The sequence below is a fragment of the Rhinoraja longicauda genome, chromosome 19 (assembly GCF_053455715.1).
Source record: "Rhinoraja longicauda isolate Sanriku21f chromosome 19, sRhiLon1.1, whole genome shotgun sequence".
Lineage (NCBI taxonomy): Eukaryota > Metazoa > Chordata > Chondrichthyes > Rajiformes > Arhynchobatidae > Rhinoraja > Rhinoraja longicauda.
This window is the reverse complement of record NC_135971.1, coordinates 18,346,427-18,361,251: the sequence shown is the minus strand read 5'-3', so window position 1 is coordinate 18,361,251 and position 14,825 is coordinate 18,346,427. Positions and strand designations below refer to the sequence as shown.

The 14,825-nt window shown below is 55.0% G+C and overlaps 2 protein-coding genes and 1 long non-coding RNA gene across 4 annotated transcripts in view; all 3 read right to left on the bottom strand.

The window, feature by feature from the left end:
- LOC144603184 (uncharacterized) overlaps positions 1 to 14,825 on the bottom strand; it is a 497,022-nt gene that overhangs the window by 77,204 nt on the left and 404,993 nt on the right. The window lies entirely within an intron of this gene.
- Positions 25 to 5,785, bottom strand: LOC144602719 (G patch domain and ankyrin repeat-containing protein 1-like). Of its 2 annotated transcripts, XM_078415856.1 has the most exons (3): positions 4,444 to 5,785; positions 2,368 to 2,823; positions 25 to 588 (listed from the first exon to the last, which is right to left on the bottom strand). In XM_078415856.1, exons 1-3 carry the CDS (start codon positions 5,007 to 5,009, stop codon positions 567 to 569), a joined length of 1,044 nt encoding a protein of 347 aa, XP_078271982.1. In that variant the 5' UTR covers positions 5,010 to 5,785; the 3' UTR covers positions 25 to 566. The 2 variants fall into 2 exon arrangements, with proteins under 2 accessions (XP_078271982.1, XP_078271983.1); XM_078415857.1 differs by lacking the exon at positions 25 to 588 and having other exon boundaries at positions 2,094 to 2,823.
- The window catches only part of LOC144603175 (zinc-binding protein A33-like), a 12,373-nt gene continuing 5,873 nt past the window's right edge, over positions 8,326 to 14,825 (bottom strand). Inside the window, exons 3-6 of the mRNA XM_078416343.1 lie at positions 14,254 to 14,487; positions 12,062 to 12,084; positions 11,741 to 11,856; positions 8,326 to 9,319 (exon numbers count right to left, since the gene is read on the bottom strand). Of these exons, the coding sequence (XP_078272469.1) occupies positions 8,697 to 9,319; positions 11,741 to 11,856; positions 12,062 to 12,084; positions 14,254 to 14,487 (996 nt within the window). The 3' untranslated portion in view covers positions 8,326 to 8,696. The remainder of the gene's footprint in view (positions 9,320 to 11,740; positions 11,857 to 12,061; positions 12,085 to 14,253; positions 14,488 to 14,825) is intronic.

The window sequence follows — 14,825 nt, the reverse complement described above, 5'->3', positions numbered from 1 at the left end:
AAAATGCTGGAGTAACTCAGCAGGTCAGGCAGCATCTCAGGAGAGAGGGAATGGGTGACGTTTCGGGTTGAGACCCTTCTTCAGACTGATGTCAGGGGGGTGGGACAAAGGAAGGATATAGGTGGAGACAGGAAGATAGAGGGAGATCTGGGAAGGAGGAGGTGAAGAGAGGGACAGAGGAACTATCTAAAGTTGGAGAAGTCAACTTTCCAGGCGAAATATGAGGTGCTGTTCCTCCAATTTGCGGTGGGCCTCAATATGGCACTGGAGGAGGCCCATGACAGAAAGGTCAGACTGGGAGTGGGAGGGGGAGTTGAAGTGCTCGGCCACCGGGAGATCAGTTTGGCCAACGCGGAACAAGCGCAGGTGTTGAGCGAAGCGATCGCCGAGCCTGCGCTTGGTTTCGCCGATGTAATTAAGTTGACATCTGGAGCAGCGGATGCAATAGATGAGGTTGGAGGAGGTGCAGGTGAACCTCTGTCTCACCTGGAAAGACTGTTTGGGTCCTTGGATAAAGTTGCTGATGAAAATCATTGCTTTATTTGTCCACTGTCCGTTCAGCAGCATCATCCCCGGCCGCCCAATATCCTGAAAGGCAGAAGATACTGAACCTTCAAAACATGTCCCACAATGCTCAGTGGCATGAGGAGGTGAACGAGGGTGATGGGCCAGGGGGGGAATGGTGGTGGGATGGGGTGGAAGAAGGGGTAGTGGGGGTGGGGTGGGTCGGAGTGACGGGGGGGGAGGAGGATGGGTGGGTGGAGGGGAGTGGGATAGGTGGAGATGGAGGGGGGAGGTTGGGGTCACGAGGGAATGGGGGTGTGGTAGAATGGGGAGTGGTGGGGGGAAGAAGTTTGGTGGGGGAAGGGGGTGGGCGATGGGGGGTAGCAGGGGTGGGGAGGAGGGGTGGGGAGTGGTGGGAGAGGGGTGAGGGTGAGAGAAGGGTTCGGGTGGTAGAGGAGGCGGTAGGAGGGATGGGAGTTGGGTGGGGTAAGGGGTGGGAGAGGGGTGTGGGGGTGGGGAGGGGAAGGGTGGGGTAGAGAAGGGTGGGGTAGAGGTGGTAGAGGAGGGGTGGGGAATGGGAGGGGAGGGGAGGAGGTGTGGGGAGGTGTGGTAGAGGAGGAGTGGGAGGGCAGGGAGAGGAGGGGTGGGGGTGAGGGCAGTGGGTGGGTCGGAGTGACGGGGAGGAGGATGGGTGGGTTGAGGGGAGTGGGATGGGAGGAGGGTGCGGGGGGATGGGTGGAGATGGAGGGGGGAGGGGTAGTACGGGGAAGAAGTCTGGTGGGGGGAAGGGGATGGGGGCGATGGGAGGGTGGCAGGGGTGGGGTGTGGGGGAAGAGGCGTGCGGAGGAGAAGGGGGGTAGAGGGGAGGGGAGTGGTTGCGGGAAGGATGGGTGGGAGAGTAGGTGAGGTTGTGGGAGGGATAGGGGTGGAGAAAAGTGGGGGGGTCTGTGGGAGAGTAGGTGAGGGTGGGAGTGTAGATGAGGGGGTGTGAGAGTAGGTGAGGGGTGGGAGGGATAGGGGTGGGAGAGTAGGGGTGGGAGGGGGTGAGGGTGGGGGTGGGATAGGTGGGGTGGGGATGGGGAGTGGGAGGGGTGGGATGGGAGAGGAGGGGTGGGGGTATGGGGGAGTAGCTAAGGGGGTGGAGTGGGAGGGGGGTGGGGATGGGGGTGAGGGTGGGGGTTGTTGAGGGGTGGAGGTGGAGGAGGGGTGGGGGTGTGGGGGAGGGGTAGTGTGGGGGTAAGTGTGGGGGTGAGTGGTGGGAGAGGAGGGGTGGGGGTGTGGGGAGGAGTAAGGGTGGGAGAGTAGGTGTGGGTGGAGAGTGTGAGTAGGGGAGTAGGGGTGAGGGGTGGGAGAGTAGGGATGGGAGAGGAGGGGTGGGGGTGGGATTGAGGGTGTGGGAGATGAGGAGTGAGGGTGGGGGTGAAGGGTGGGAGAGGAGGGGTGGGGGTTGCAGGGAGAAGTAGGAGTGGGAGAGTAGGTGAGGGGAGTGGGAGAGGAGGGGTGGGGGTGTGGGGGTGAGGGGGGGTAGAGGCGTGGGGGTGGGGGGTGGGAAAGTACGGGTGCTGAGGAGGGGTGGGGAGTGATGTGGGAGAGTAGGTGAGGGGGTGGGGATGGGGGTGGTAGAGGAGGGGTGGGAGAGGGAGGGGTGGTAGAGGAGGGGTGTGGGGGGTGGTAGAGGAGGGGTGGGGGTGGGGTGGTAGAGGAGGGGTGGGAGAGGAGGGGTGGGTGTGAGGGTGGGATAGTTGTGGAGGTGAGGAGTGGGAGAGGAGGGGTGTGGGGGTCTGGGAGCAGGGGCTCTGTGCTGGAGGATGGATCAGTGAGCCGTGTAGGCCGGGCAGGTAGAGAGGTGTCTCCTTCACCTACAGGTCCATGTAGACCCTGAGTTCCCTCTCCCACCGCCTGCCCCTGGCCTCCCTGCGCCGCTCCTCGCTGCGGTTCACCGTCGCCTCCCGGTGGTCGCGGCAGGGATCGCGGCCCGGCCGCTGGACGGCCTGGGGGTCCCCGGCCTGGAAGTGCGTGACCCTGGGCCGCGGGCCCCTGTGGAAGCCCAGCCCCCGCTGGTCTCTCTTCAGCGCGGTGCTGATGGGGAACTTGCGGCCCTTCCCACAGGGGCCCAGGCCTTCCTCGCGGTCCCAGCCACCCCGCACCATCATGCGGAAGCCCAGGTTGGTATCGGGGATGCTGTAGTGCGTGGGTGCACGGGCCCTGGCCTTGCTCACAAGGTGCAGCGTAGACCTCTCGTGTTGTTGCACGCTGTCCTCTGTGTACTCCAGCCCACACACCCGGCACAGCTTCCTCCCCCTCTCCTCCCGCAACTCCCTGCAAAGCAAACGGGAAACCATCCTTAGTGCACGTCTGGCCAGTCCAGTTCAAAGATGGACACACAACTAGACTACGATGGGCACAAAACGCTGGAGGAACTCAGCGGGTCAGGCAGCATCTGTGGAGAACATGGATAGGTGACGTTTCACAGAGTGCTGGAGTAACTCAGCGGGTCAGGCAGCATCTCTGGAGAGAAGGAATGGGTGACATTTCGGGTCGAGACACTTCTTCTTTAGTTCAGTTTCGTTCAGTTCAATTTAGTTCAGATTTAGATTTTTTCAGTTTCAGTTTAGTTTCGTTCAGTTTCAGTTCAGGTCTGAAGAAGGGTCTCGACCCAAAACGTCACCTATCCATGTTCTCCACAGATGCTGCCTGACCCGCTGAGTTACTCCAGCACTCTGTGTCCTTTTGTTTCACAATAAGCACTCTTGACTCTCTTAATAAACCTCCCCTGACTCCTTGCAACACGTTAATATCCATAGGGGCGTGGCTGTTTTCTGCAGCTGCGGCTCTCCGGCACTCTCTGTCTTTTTTGTTTTTTTGTCTATTGTTATCGTTTAAATGTATGTTTTGATTTATTTTTTGCTCTGTATATGTGGGGGGTGGGGGAAACCTTTTTTTCCAATCTCCTCCTCAACGGAGATGCGACCTTTACCGTGTCGTATCTCCTTTCGCGCTACGGCCTAACACCGTGGAGTCGGCGGCCTCCAGCTGGGATCGACCTTGAAGACTCCGGTCGCAGGCCTGGAATTACCATCTCGGAGGCTTCGGCCGTGGGCCCTGCAGACCGCAACATTGGGAGTTCACAGGTCCCTGGCTGGCGACCGGCTTTCGGGAGCTCCAGCCGTAGCAGCTTCGACTGCCCCGGAGCGCGAGGTTTTATCGACCCGCTCGCAGGCCCTTCATCGCCCTGCGTGGCCTGGCCGCGGCACTTTCCATCGCCTGGTGGGGGCACAGGACCTTCATCGGCCTGCTCGGCTCGGCCCTGGGACTTTCCATTACCCGGTGGGGGCTTCAAAAGTTGGGAGCCTCGATCGCCTCGTGGCACCACGGGAGAAGACTGAGGAGGAGATAAGACTATTCTTTGCCTTCCATCACAGTGAGGGTGTGCCTGGAGCAATCACTGTGATGGCTGTTTGTGTTAAAAATTGTAATTTGTGTGTCTTGTGTTTTTTTATTGTCTACTGCCGGACCCTGACATGAGAGGACGCTGGCGCTATTTGTTCGCCGCTTCTCCGTCAGGACAGTTCGTTTGTTTGTTTTTATGTCTTGACTGTTTTTGTAAAGCGTCTTTGAGCATTTGGAAAAGCCCTATAAAAAATAAATGTTTATTATTGTTATCATTATTATTATCCTTAAATGCACAGTTGAATTCTGAATACACCTCCAAATGTATTCCTACCAATGCCCAACATAACTGAAATATAACCTCCCTTGATAAATACAAAATGCTGGAGTAACTCAGTGGGTCAGGAAGCATCTCACCTGAGTCACTCCAGCATTCTGTGTCTATCTTTTATTTTAACCTCCCGATTTGGGAATGTGCAAGTGAGAGGCTGGAAGGGGAAGATGGGACGTGTTTCCGCAGAGCCCAGACTACCAAGACCCTCCCCGTACCTGTGGTCTTCCTGTTCCTCTGGACGAGAGTGATATTCCTCCAGAGCAGTCACGATTCCTGCGTGTCCGGCCAGCCGGGCCAAATCCAGAGCATCGCGCCCAGTGCAATCACACACCCCGACCCACGCCGCTCCGAGACTCAGCAGGTGCCTGACCGCTTCCAGCTGCCCGCTGTACGCTGCGCACATGGTGGCAGTCCAGTAATAACTGTCCCGGAAGTTTATGTCACTTGCTCCTGTCTCCAGCAAACCCCGGAGCATTTTCAAGTCTCCGTCCTGGGCGGATTTCAGCAGCAGATGCCCGTTCCTCTGCCCTCCGAGCTGATGCCCGCTGGGGCCACATGCCCGCTCTCTCCTCGGCTCGGCCTTGTGTTTACGGGCCGCGCTGGTGCTGGTGCTGGCCTGGCTGCTGGAAGCAAGGACGCCCTCATAGAAGCTCCTGGCCTGTTCCCCGTCCAACCTTCCCGCCCCGGGGAGAGGAGAGCAGGGCACCTGCCGCCTGCCGTCCCTCCACGCATCTCCGTCCCCCACCGCCCGGGTGAAGGTGACCAGCTGCCGGCGGCTCATCGCAAGCAGAAGCTTTTCGCTGTACCTCGCTCGGTACACGTGGCGATACGTCGAACAATACCCCACCGAGCGGCCTCTCTCGATGGTGCCACAGCGGAAATAAAACAATCATCGACGTTCTCGGCCTTTCGTCCCCACACGTAATAATCCCTCGTGTCGCTGCGGCCTCTCTGCCAGTCGTCAGTGGCTTGGACTTCAATCCCTGAGAGATATTGTCCACCCGCTGGAGATCCCTTCGGCCTCTGGTCGTCCGGAGAAGGGTCTCGGCCCGAAATGTCGCCTCTTCAGATCTTTCCTCCCCACAGATGCTGCTCGGCCCGCTGAGTTACCACAGGGTTTTGGTGACTGTCTTCGGTGTGAAGCAGCAAAGGCCGATCCTTGACCCACAGCAACAAGGTGTGATGTGGTGAGGGGAGGGGAGGGGAGGGGAGGCTGCTGTCTGTTGGCCTGGGCTAGGCTGGGCTAGACTGGGGGGGCAAGGCTGGGAGACTAAAGGCAGAAGGGAAAGGCCGGCTGTGCAACTCCAGGCCCAGGCTGTGGGTCCAAGGCTAGGCCGCTGCCCCACCACAAGGAGCACAACTCCAGGCCCGGGCTGCGAGTCCAAGTCTAGGCCACGCCGCGGGGGCTGCTGGGAGTTGTAGTCCCTCCCTGCCGGGAAGTGGCCGCCATGGCAACGGGGGGAGGGGGGCCTCTCTCTCTCCTCTCTCTGTCTCCTCCCCCCTCTCTCTATCTCTCCCTCTCTCTCTATCTGTCTCTCTCTCCCGTCTGGTCATTTCCTCCGCGTCATGCGGGATGCGCGTGCCCGCGCCTCTGGGCAGCAGCCCCCACCTTCGGGATGCGCGTTCCCGCGCCGGGGAGGATAAGGAGGGGGGGGGGGGGGGGGGGGAGGAAGTAAAGCAGCACCAGCACCAATAGTAGCAGCGCTACAGCAGCAGCGCAGCCCCCACCTGCGGGATGTGCGTGGGTGTGGGATCGGTTGAGTGAGGCACGGGGTGATATATATCAGGGTTTTGGACAAACAGCAGCCACCGTGACAGCCACCCTCAACCGATCCCAACACAACTCCCCGCCCCTATCTGCACGATGTATATGTGTCTGTCTCCCGGTGAAGCAGAACGTGCAGATAAAGCAGCAGCAAGAACAGCACGCTTTAATCCAACAAGGTAATTATAGAAAAACACTTTAATTGCAAAGTATAAATAACAACGTCGGCCCCTCACTCACTCACTCACCCACCCACCCGGGGTGTGGGTGGTGTGTGGGTGGGCGGGCGGTGTGTGGGTGGTGTTTGTCTCTCTCCTCTCTCCCCCCTCCCTCCCCCTCTCTCCCCCCCTCCCTCCTCTCTCTCTCTCCCTCCCCCTCTCTCTCTCCCCCCCCTCTCTCTCTCCCCCCCCCCCCCTCTCTCTGCCCCCTGCAGGGATGTGGAGCGGGTGTTGTGTGACCGGGAGAGTTGCAGAGTGGGGACCGCTGTACGCGGGGGGTGACAGAGCACCCCGTCTCTGGGTGATGGGGAACGGGTTTGCTGCTGTCCCGTCTCTATGGCAGATGTGACCAGATGTGTCCATGGTCCCAGATCCCAAAGTTTACGACAAGACCCTTGTGGAACATGGAACAGTTCACACTTTGTCCGTGCTGTCGGGGTCTGGGGAGAAGGCAGGAACGGGGTACCGATTGTGGATGATCAGCCATGATCAAGGCGAATGGCGGTGCGTACAGGCTCGAAGGGCCGAATGGCCTCCTCCTGCACCTATTGACTATTGTCTGTTGTTTCTCTTTGGAAACCTGTCATTTATACAAAGTTTGGTCACTGATCCAGTGGGTTTGTTCTGCAAGTTTTTGTGCAGCTTGTGATGATTTTGTAAAATGCTCTTTGTACATAATAAAACAGATTTATTTAACACTGCTGCCTGTCATGTAAGCCTGGGCCTGGAGTGGGGTGGGGTGGGGGAGGGGGAGAAGGGGAAGGGGGAGAAGGAGGGAGTCGGGGAGAAAGGGGTAGAGGGGAGGGGTGGAGGAGGGGAGAAGGGGGGGGAGGGGTGGAGGAGGAGGGGAGGGGGAGAAAGGGAAGGGAGGGGGAGAAAGGGAAGGGAGGGGGAGAAGGAGGGAGTCGGGGAGAAGGGTGGAGGAGGGAGTCAGGGAGGGGGAGAAGAGGGTAGGGGAAGATGGGGAAGGGAGGAGGAGGGGGGGGAGGGGATGGGAGGCGAATGCAGCGCCGGAGACTCAGGTTCGATCCTGTCTACGGGTGCTGTACTGTAAGGAGTTTGTACGTTCTCCCCGTGACCTGCGTGGGTTTTCTCCGAGATCTTCGGTTTCCTCCCACACTCCAAAGACGTACAGGTATGTAGGTAAATTGGCTGGGTAAATGTAAAAATTGTCCCTAGTGGGTGTAGGATAGTGTTAATGTGCGGGGATCGCTGGGCGGCGCGGACTTGGTGGGCCGAAAAGGCCTGTTTCCGGCTGTATATGTATGGTATGATATGATATGAAGGAGGGAGTTGGGGGGGTGTGGGGAGAAGGCAGGAACGGGTTACTGATTGAGAATGATCAGCCATGATCACACTGAATGGCGGTGCGTATAGGCTCGAAGGGCCGAATGGCCTCCTCCTGCATCTATTGTCTATTGAAAGATGCTCTTATGCTGGAAAGTGTTCAGAGAAGATTTACCAGCATGTTGGCAGGACTCGAGGGTCTGAGCTATATATAGCAAGAGATGGGGCAGGAGAGGACTTTATTCCTTGGAGTGCAGGAGGCTGAGGGGTGTATATAATCTTTAGGGGATTAGTGTTGATGCCATCCACAGTGTGGTGTAGAGTCTTTTACGCAGAGTCGAGGTGGAAAGGTGAGACGAGGAAAGATTTAGTCGGAACCTGAGGGGCAACATTTTCCACACAGAGGGTGGTGGGTGTCTGGAACGAACTGCCAGAGGAGGTATTTGAGGCAGGGACTAACGCAAAGTTCAAGAAACATTTAGACAACCACATGGATAGGACATGTTGAGAGGGATACACAGGTCAGTGGGAATAGTGTCGATGGGGCATGTTGGCCGACGTGGACAAATTGGGCCGAAGGGCCTGTTTCCACCCTATGACTCTATGACTTCTGTTAGACAGCACATTTCCATCTGCCCGCCTGCATCGCCCAGGTGTGTAGGGAGGAACGGCAGATGCTGGTTTAAACCGAAGATAGACACAAAAAAGCTGGAGTAACTCAGCGGGACAGGCAGCATCTCTGGAGAGAAGGAATGGGCGACTATAACAGCATCCAAAAAACATTTGTACAGGTACGTGGATAGGAAAGGTTTTGAGAGACATGGACCAAACATGGGCAGGTGGGACTAGTGTAGGTGGGATATCTTCGTCAGCATGCCAAGTTGGGCCGAAGGGCCTGATTCCGTGCAGTGAGTCCATGTTCCTGACGTTTAAGATGGAACTGTCGATCAGTGTCACAATTAGGGGTCTGAAGAAAGGTCCCCACCCGAAACGACACCCATCCATCTTTCTCCACAGATGCTGCCTGACCCGCTGAGTTACTCCAGCGCTCTGTGAAACGTCACCTATTCCTTCTCTCCAGAGATGCTGCCTGACCCGCTGAGTTACTCTAGCACTCTGTGAAACGTCACCTATCCACGTTCTCCACAGATGCTGCCCGACCCGCTGAGTTACTCCGGTACTTGGTGTGCATCCGCAGTTAGGAGGGGTGGGGGTGATGGGTGGTGGTGGTGGTGGATGAGGTGTCGGATTGTGCGGGTAACATCACGGGCAGGTTGTGGCTGGTGACGCGGCAGATCTTCATGGGCTCGACGTTCTTGCCTCCGTCGGTGAGGCAGGGGCAGAAGTAGGGGTACAGGGTCTCGGAGAAGGCGTGGGTGAAGGTGTACAGGTGCGCCATGCTGCCCGCGTCGTAGAAGGACACCTGGCCTCCCTCGTGGTCCAGGTACACGCCGACGGTCAGCGGCCGGCGATCCAGGGCCAGGCGAGTGGGGGGTTCGGTCACCACCTGGTACCCCCCGCCGCTCCGCAGGCTCATCCGCCAGTAGCCGTCCCGGGGCTGGCGCTCCAGCCTGCCCTTGCGATGGCAGGACCGCCGCACCACGCCCAGGTCCCACTCCGTCTTGGCGCCCACCTCCACCTCCCAGTAGTGGCAGCCGGACGCGAAGCCCTGGGCCGCCAGCACCCCGGCGCACCGGTCAAACCGCCACCGGGACTCTGGGAGAGTCTGGCGCACGGCCCCCATCCACACGCTGCACAGATCCTCGGACAGCTGCAGCCACGGGTTAGCCGTGTCGGGATTCAACGTCAGCGGGGCTGGCACTATGTACCAAAACAACAATAAACCAATCAATTATTATTATCATTTTTAAATTTTTGATTTTTTAAAGCATACAAATAATAATCAATAGTCAATAGTCGTTTATTTGTCACATACACATAAATGTGCAGTGAAATGAAACATTACCCGCAGATTATGGGGGTAGATCCGGGAGTTAATGAGTATAGTTGTACATCCAACCCTAAACTCAAGTTTTAACTTTAGTTTTAAATTTTAATTTTGTGACAAGCCCATTTACTTTTTTAAAAATTCAATAAATGGAGACCATATTTTTAAACCAATCAATTATTAAGATTATTAAAAATGAACCAAAAGTAATATATCAAAACAAATATATCGATCACGGTGGCGCAGCGGTAGAGTTGCTGCCTTACAGCGAATGCAGCGCCGGAGACTCAGGTTCATAGAAACATAGAAAATAGGTGCAGGAGTAGGCCATTCGGCCCTTCGAGCCTGTACGGCACCGCCATTCAATATGATCATGGCTGATCATCCAACTCAGCATCCCGTACCTGCCTTCTCTCCATACCCCCTGATCCCTTTAGCCACAAGGGCCACATCTAACTCCCTCTTAAATATAGCCAATGAACTGGCCTCAACTACCTTCTGTGGCAGAGAATTCCACAGATTCACCACTCTCTGTGTGAGAAAAAACTTTCTCATCTCGGTCCTAAAAGACTTCCTCCTTATCCTTAAACTGTGACCCCTTCTTCTGGACTTCCCCAACATCGGGAACAATCTTCCGGCATCTAGCCTGTCCAACCCCTTAAGAATTTTGTAAGTTTCTATAAGATCCCCCCTCAATCTTCTAAATTCAGTGCAGCTCGGTACATGTGACAATAAACTAAACTGAAACTGAACTCGTAATATCATAAGTGATAGGGGTAGAATTAGGCCATTTGGCCCATCAAGTCTCATCTGCCGTAGATACAAAATGCTGAAGTAACTCCTCAGCGGGTCAGGCAGCATCTCTGGAGAGGAGGAATGGGTGACGTTTTGGGTCGAGACATCGTTATCATTGTTACTTTTTTGCATATCTTTCATTCACTGTTTTAGATTTAGATTTAGAGATACAGCGCGGAAACAGGCCCTTCGGCCCACCGAGTCCACGCCACCCGCTGAGTTGCTCCAGCATTTTGTGTCTACCTTCGACTTTTATCCTGCATCTGCATTTTTTTTGCGACAAGTCTAATCTGCCATTCAATCACGGCTGATCTATCTCTCCCTCCTAACCCCATTCTCCTGCCTTCTCCCCGTAACCCCTGACACTCTGACAATAGGTGCAGGAGTAGGCCATTCGGCCCTTTGAGCCAGCACCACGATTCAATGTGTTCATGGCTGATCATTCTCAATCAGTACCCCGTTCCTGCCTTCTCCCCATACCCCCTGACTCCGCTATCCTTAAGAGCTCTATCTAGCTCTCTCTTGAATGCATTGAGAATTGGCCTCCACTGCCTTCTGAGGCAGAGAATTCCACAGATTTACAACTCTCTGACTGAAAAAGTTTTTCATCATCTCCGTTCTAAATGGCCTACCCCTTATTCTTAAACTGTGGCCCTGGTTCTGGACTCCCCCAACATTGAGAACATGTTTCCTGCCTCTAACAGGTCCAACCTCTTATTAATCTTATGTTTCAATAAGATCCCCTCTCATCCTTCTAAATTCCAGTGTATACAAGCCTAGTTGCTCTAGTCTTTCAACATACGACAGTCCCGCCATTCCGGGAATTAACCTGGTACACCTACGCTGCACGCCCTCAATAGCAAGAATATCCTTCCTCAAATTTGGAGACCAAAACTGCACACAATACTCCAGGTGCGCTCTCACTAGGGCCCTGCACAACTGCAGAAGGACCTCTTTGCTCCTGTACTCAACTCCTCTTGTTATGAAGGCCAACATTCCATTGGCTTTCTTCACTGCCTGCTGTACCTGCATGCTTCCTTTCAGTGACTGATGCACTAGGACACCCAGATCTCGTTGTACGTCCCCTTTCCCTAACTTGACCCCATTCAGATAATAATCTGCCTTCCTATTCTTACCACCAAAGTGGATAACCTCACACTTATCCACATTAAACTGCATGTGCCATGCATCCGGCCACTCACACAACCTGTCCAAGTCACCCTGCAACCTCATAGCATCTTCCTCACAGTTCACACTGCCACCCAGCTTTGTATCATCTGCAAATTTGCTAATGGTACTGTTAATCCCTTCATCCAAGTCATTAATGTATGACTTAATGTGAGCTGCCCCTCCATCTCCTGCTGGATCTGACCCCAAGGATCTGAGTTCTTGCCGACGTTCCTCGTCCCTGCCCCATCTCCATCTCGCTCCCCTTCCTCATCGAGCACTTGCAGGCGCCACCGCTCCGCAGAGCAGAGCTGAGTTTCACGTTGGCCTACCAGGACTGATGGCTTCCACCATCTCCCGCCAGGCCATGTACTGCAGAGGGCCCCTGAACACTCCCAGCGGCAGCTCCAGGTCCACCACGTCCAGGGTGTCGTGTTTGTCCGCGAACCTGTGGGGGAGACCAGTCAGTGGATATATTCAAGGCAGAGATAGAGAGACTCTTGATTAGTGCGGGTATCAGGGGTTGTGGGGAGAAGGCAGGAGAACGGGGTTAGGAGGGAGAGGTAGATCGGCCATGACTGAATGGCGGAGTAGAATCTGAGGATCATGGTCCTGTGACATATGGCCTTCAAGAGAGAGGTGAGATATCTTACCTCTTGTTCCAAATACTTTCTTCCTGAAATGAACAAGAAAGATATCTCAGTGTAAGAAAATAACTGCAGATGCTGGTACAAATCGAAGGTATTTATTCACAAAATGCTGGAGTAACTCAGCAGGTCAGGCAGCATCTCGGGAGAGAAGGAATGGGTGACGTTTCGGGTCGAGACCCCTCTTCAGACTGACGTCAGGGGGGCGGGACAAAGGAAGGATATAGGTGGACACAGGAAGATAGAGGGAGATCTGGGAAGAGGGAGGGGAAGAGAGGGACAGAGGAACTATCTAAAGTTGGAGAAGTCAATGTTCATACCGCTGGGCTGCAAGCTGCCCAAGCGAAATATGAGGTGCTGTTCCTCCAGTTTCCAGAGGGCCTCACTATGGCACCGGAGGAGGCCCATGACAGAAAGGTCAGACTGGGAGTGGGAGGGGGAGTTGAGGTGCTCAGCCACCGGGAGATCAGGTTGGTTAAGGCAGACCGAGCGCAGGTGTTGAGCGAAACGATCGCCGAGCCTGCGTTTGGTTTCGCCGATGTAAAGAATTTGACAACTAGAGCAGCGGATACAATAGATGAGGCTGGAGGAGGTGCAGGTGAACCTCTGTCTCACCTGGAAAGACTGTTTGGGTCCTTGGATGGAGTTGAGGGGGGAGGTAAAGGGACAGGTGTTGCATCTCCTGCGGTTGCAGGGGAAAGTGCCCGGGGATGGGGTGGTTTGGGTAGGAAGGGACGAGTGGACCAGGGAGGTATGGAGGGAACAGTCTCTGTGGAACGCAGAAAGGGGAGGGGATGGGACGATGTGGCCAGTGGTGGGGTCTCGTTGTAGGTGACGGAAATGTTGGAGGATGATTTGTTGTGTGAAAGATATCTCAGTCTTCATCCGGTTAATTAGTCAGAGGGTCACACAACACGAAACAGGCCCTTCGGCCCAACCTGCCCATGCCGACCAAGGTGCCCAATCTAAGCCAGTCTCATTTCGAGATATACAGCACGGAAACAGACCCTTCAGCCCAACGTGCCCATGCCGACTAAGGTGCCCCATCTACACCAGCCCCACCTGCTTGCGATCATTCCATATCCCTCTAAACCGTTCCTCTCCAAATGTCTTTAAATAATGTTATAATATCTGCCTCAACGACCTCCTGTGGCATTCCGTTCCATTTACCCACCACCCTCTGAGTGAAAAGATCGCCCCTAAGATTCCTATTAACTCTTTCCCCCCCCCTTACTGTAAACCCATCTCCTCTGGTTCTTGATTCCTCTACTCAGGGTAAAAGACTCTGTGCATTCACCTTATCTATTCCCCCTCATGAATTTATACACCTCCAAGAGATCACCCCTCCATCCTATCGTACCCAACCTCCACTCATCTCTATGCAATGTTTCACCGCCCCTGTCCCACACTGCACCCTTGTAGTCTTTTGGTTTGGTTTAATTTAGTTTAGTTTGGTTTAGTATGATTTGGTTGATTTGGGTTGGGTTGGGCTGGGTTGCCTTGGGTTGGTTTGGTCTGGAATGGGTTGAGTTGGGTTGGGTTGGGCTGGGTTGGGTTGTGTTGGGCTGAGTTGGGTTGGGTTGGGTTAAGTTGAGTTGGGTTGGGTTAGGTTGGGTTGTATTGGGTTGAGTTGACATCGGTTAGGTTGGGTTGGGTTGGGCTGGGTTGAGTTGGGTTGAGTTGGTTTGGGAAGGGTTGGGTTAAGTTGAGTTGGGTTGTGATGAGTTGGGTTGAGTTGAGTTCCGTTGGATTGGGTTGTGTTGGGTTGTGTTGGGTTGGATTGGGTTCTGTTGGGTTGTGTTGGGTTGGATTGGTTTTGGTTTCATTTGGGTTGGTTTTGTTTAGTTTGGTTTGGTTTATTTTAGTTTAGAGATACAGCGCGGAAACAGGCCCTTTGACCCACCAATTCCCCGCCGATCAGCAATCACCGCGCACACTAACACTATCCTACGCACACTCGGGACAATTTACAATTTTATTGAATCCAATTAACATCCAAACCCGCACGTCTTTGGAGTAGTGGGAGGAAATAGGAGCACCCGGAGAAAACCCGCAGGAGAACGTGCAAACTCCGTACAGACAGCACCCGTAGTCAGGATTGAACCGGGGTCTCTGGCAATGTGAGGGAGTGACTCTACTGTGCCAACAAATCCGCCCCATCCCGTCGCCTGCGTATTGCGACGAGCTGCGTTCCTGACCTTGATCAGAACTACGATGTCCGGCTGCTCCATGCGCATCTGCAGCTGCCGCAGGAAGCGCTCCACGGAATCCAGCGTGTCCTGCATGCGCTGCAGGTTCTCCTGCATCTGGGCCAGGATCCGCTCCTCTGCATCCTGCAGCTCGTTGCTCAGGCGTTGCTCCCTCTCGCTCAGCACCCGGTGCATGCGCGCAAACTCGAAGCTGATGTGGGCATGCAGGCTGCATGACTGCTCCTGCAGCGGGCGAGACGGAGAGCGGTGCAGGGGGACGGCTGTAGTGGGGCACTGGCGGGGAGATCCCTCACACAGGTGGGGAGAACCCTCACACAGGTGGGGAGATCCCTCACACATGACAAGGAGTGCAAGGCAAAGAATCTCACTGGGACATGTCAAGAGTCAAGTGTGTCTTATTGTCATATGTCCCAGATAGAACAATGAAATTCTTACTTGTGGCTTAAAGTATCTTAAAGTATCATTCCATCATTCATTCATTCATTCATCCATCCATCCCTTCATTCATTCATCTATTCATTGATTGATTCACTCCATGAATGACGGGATTTCTCACGGAG

What these genes read in the sequence shown, in the direction of transcription:
- LOC144602719 (XM_078415856.1), bottom strand. Translation starts at nt 5,009, where the DNA reads ATGAGCCGCCGGCAGCTGGTCACCTTCACCCGGGCGGTGGGGGACGGA. An exon ending in GAGGAACAGGAAGACCACAG is followed by an intron (nt 2,824 to 4,443) that starts GTACGGGGAGGG and finishes TTTGCTTTGCAG; the next exon opens with GGAGTTGCGGGAGGAGAGGG. An exon ending in CTCAGGGTCTACATGGACCT is followed by an intron (nt 589 to 2,367) that starts GTAGGTGAAGGA and finishes TCTGCCTTTCAG; the next exon opens with GATATTGGGCGGCCGGGGAT.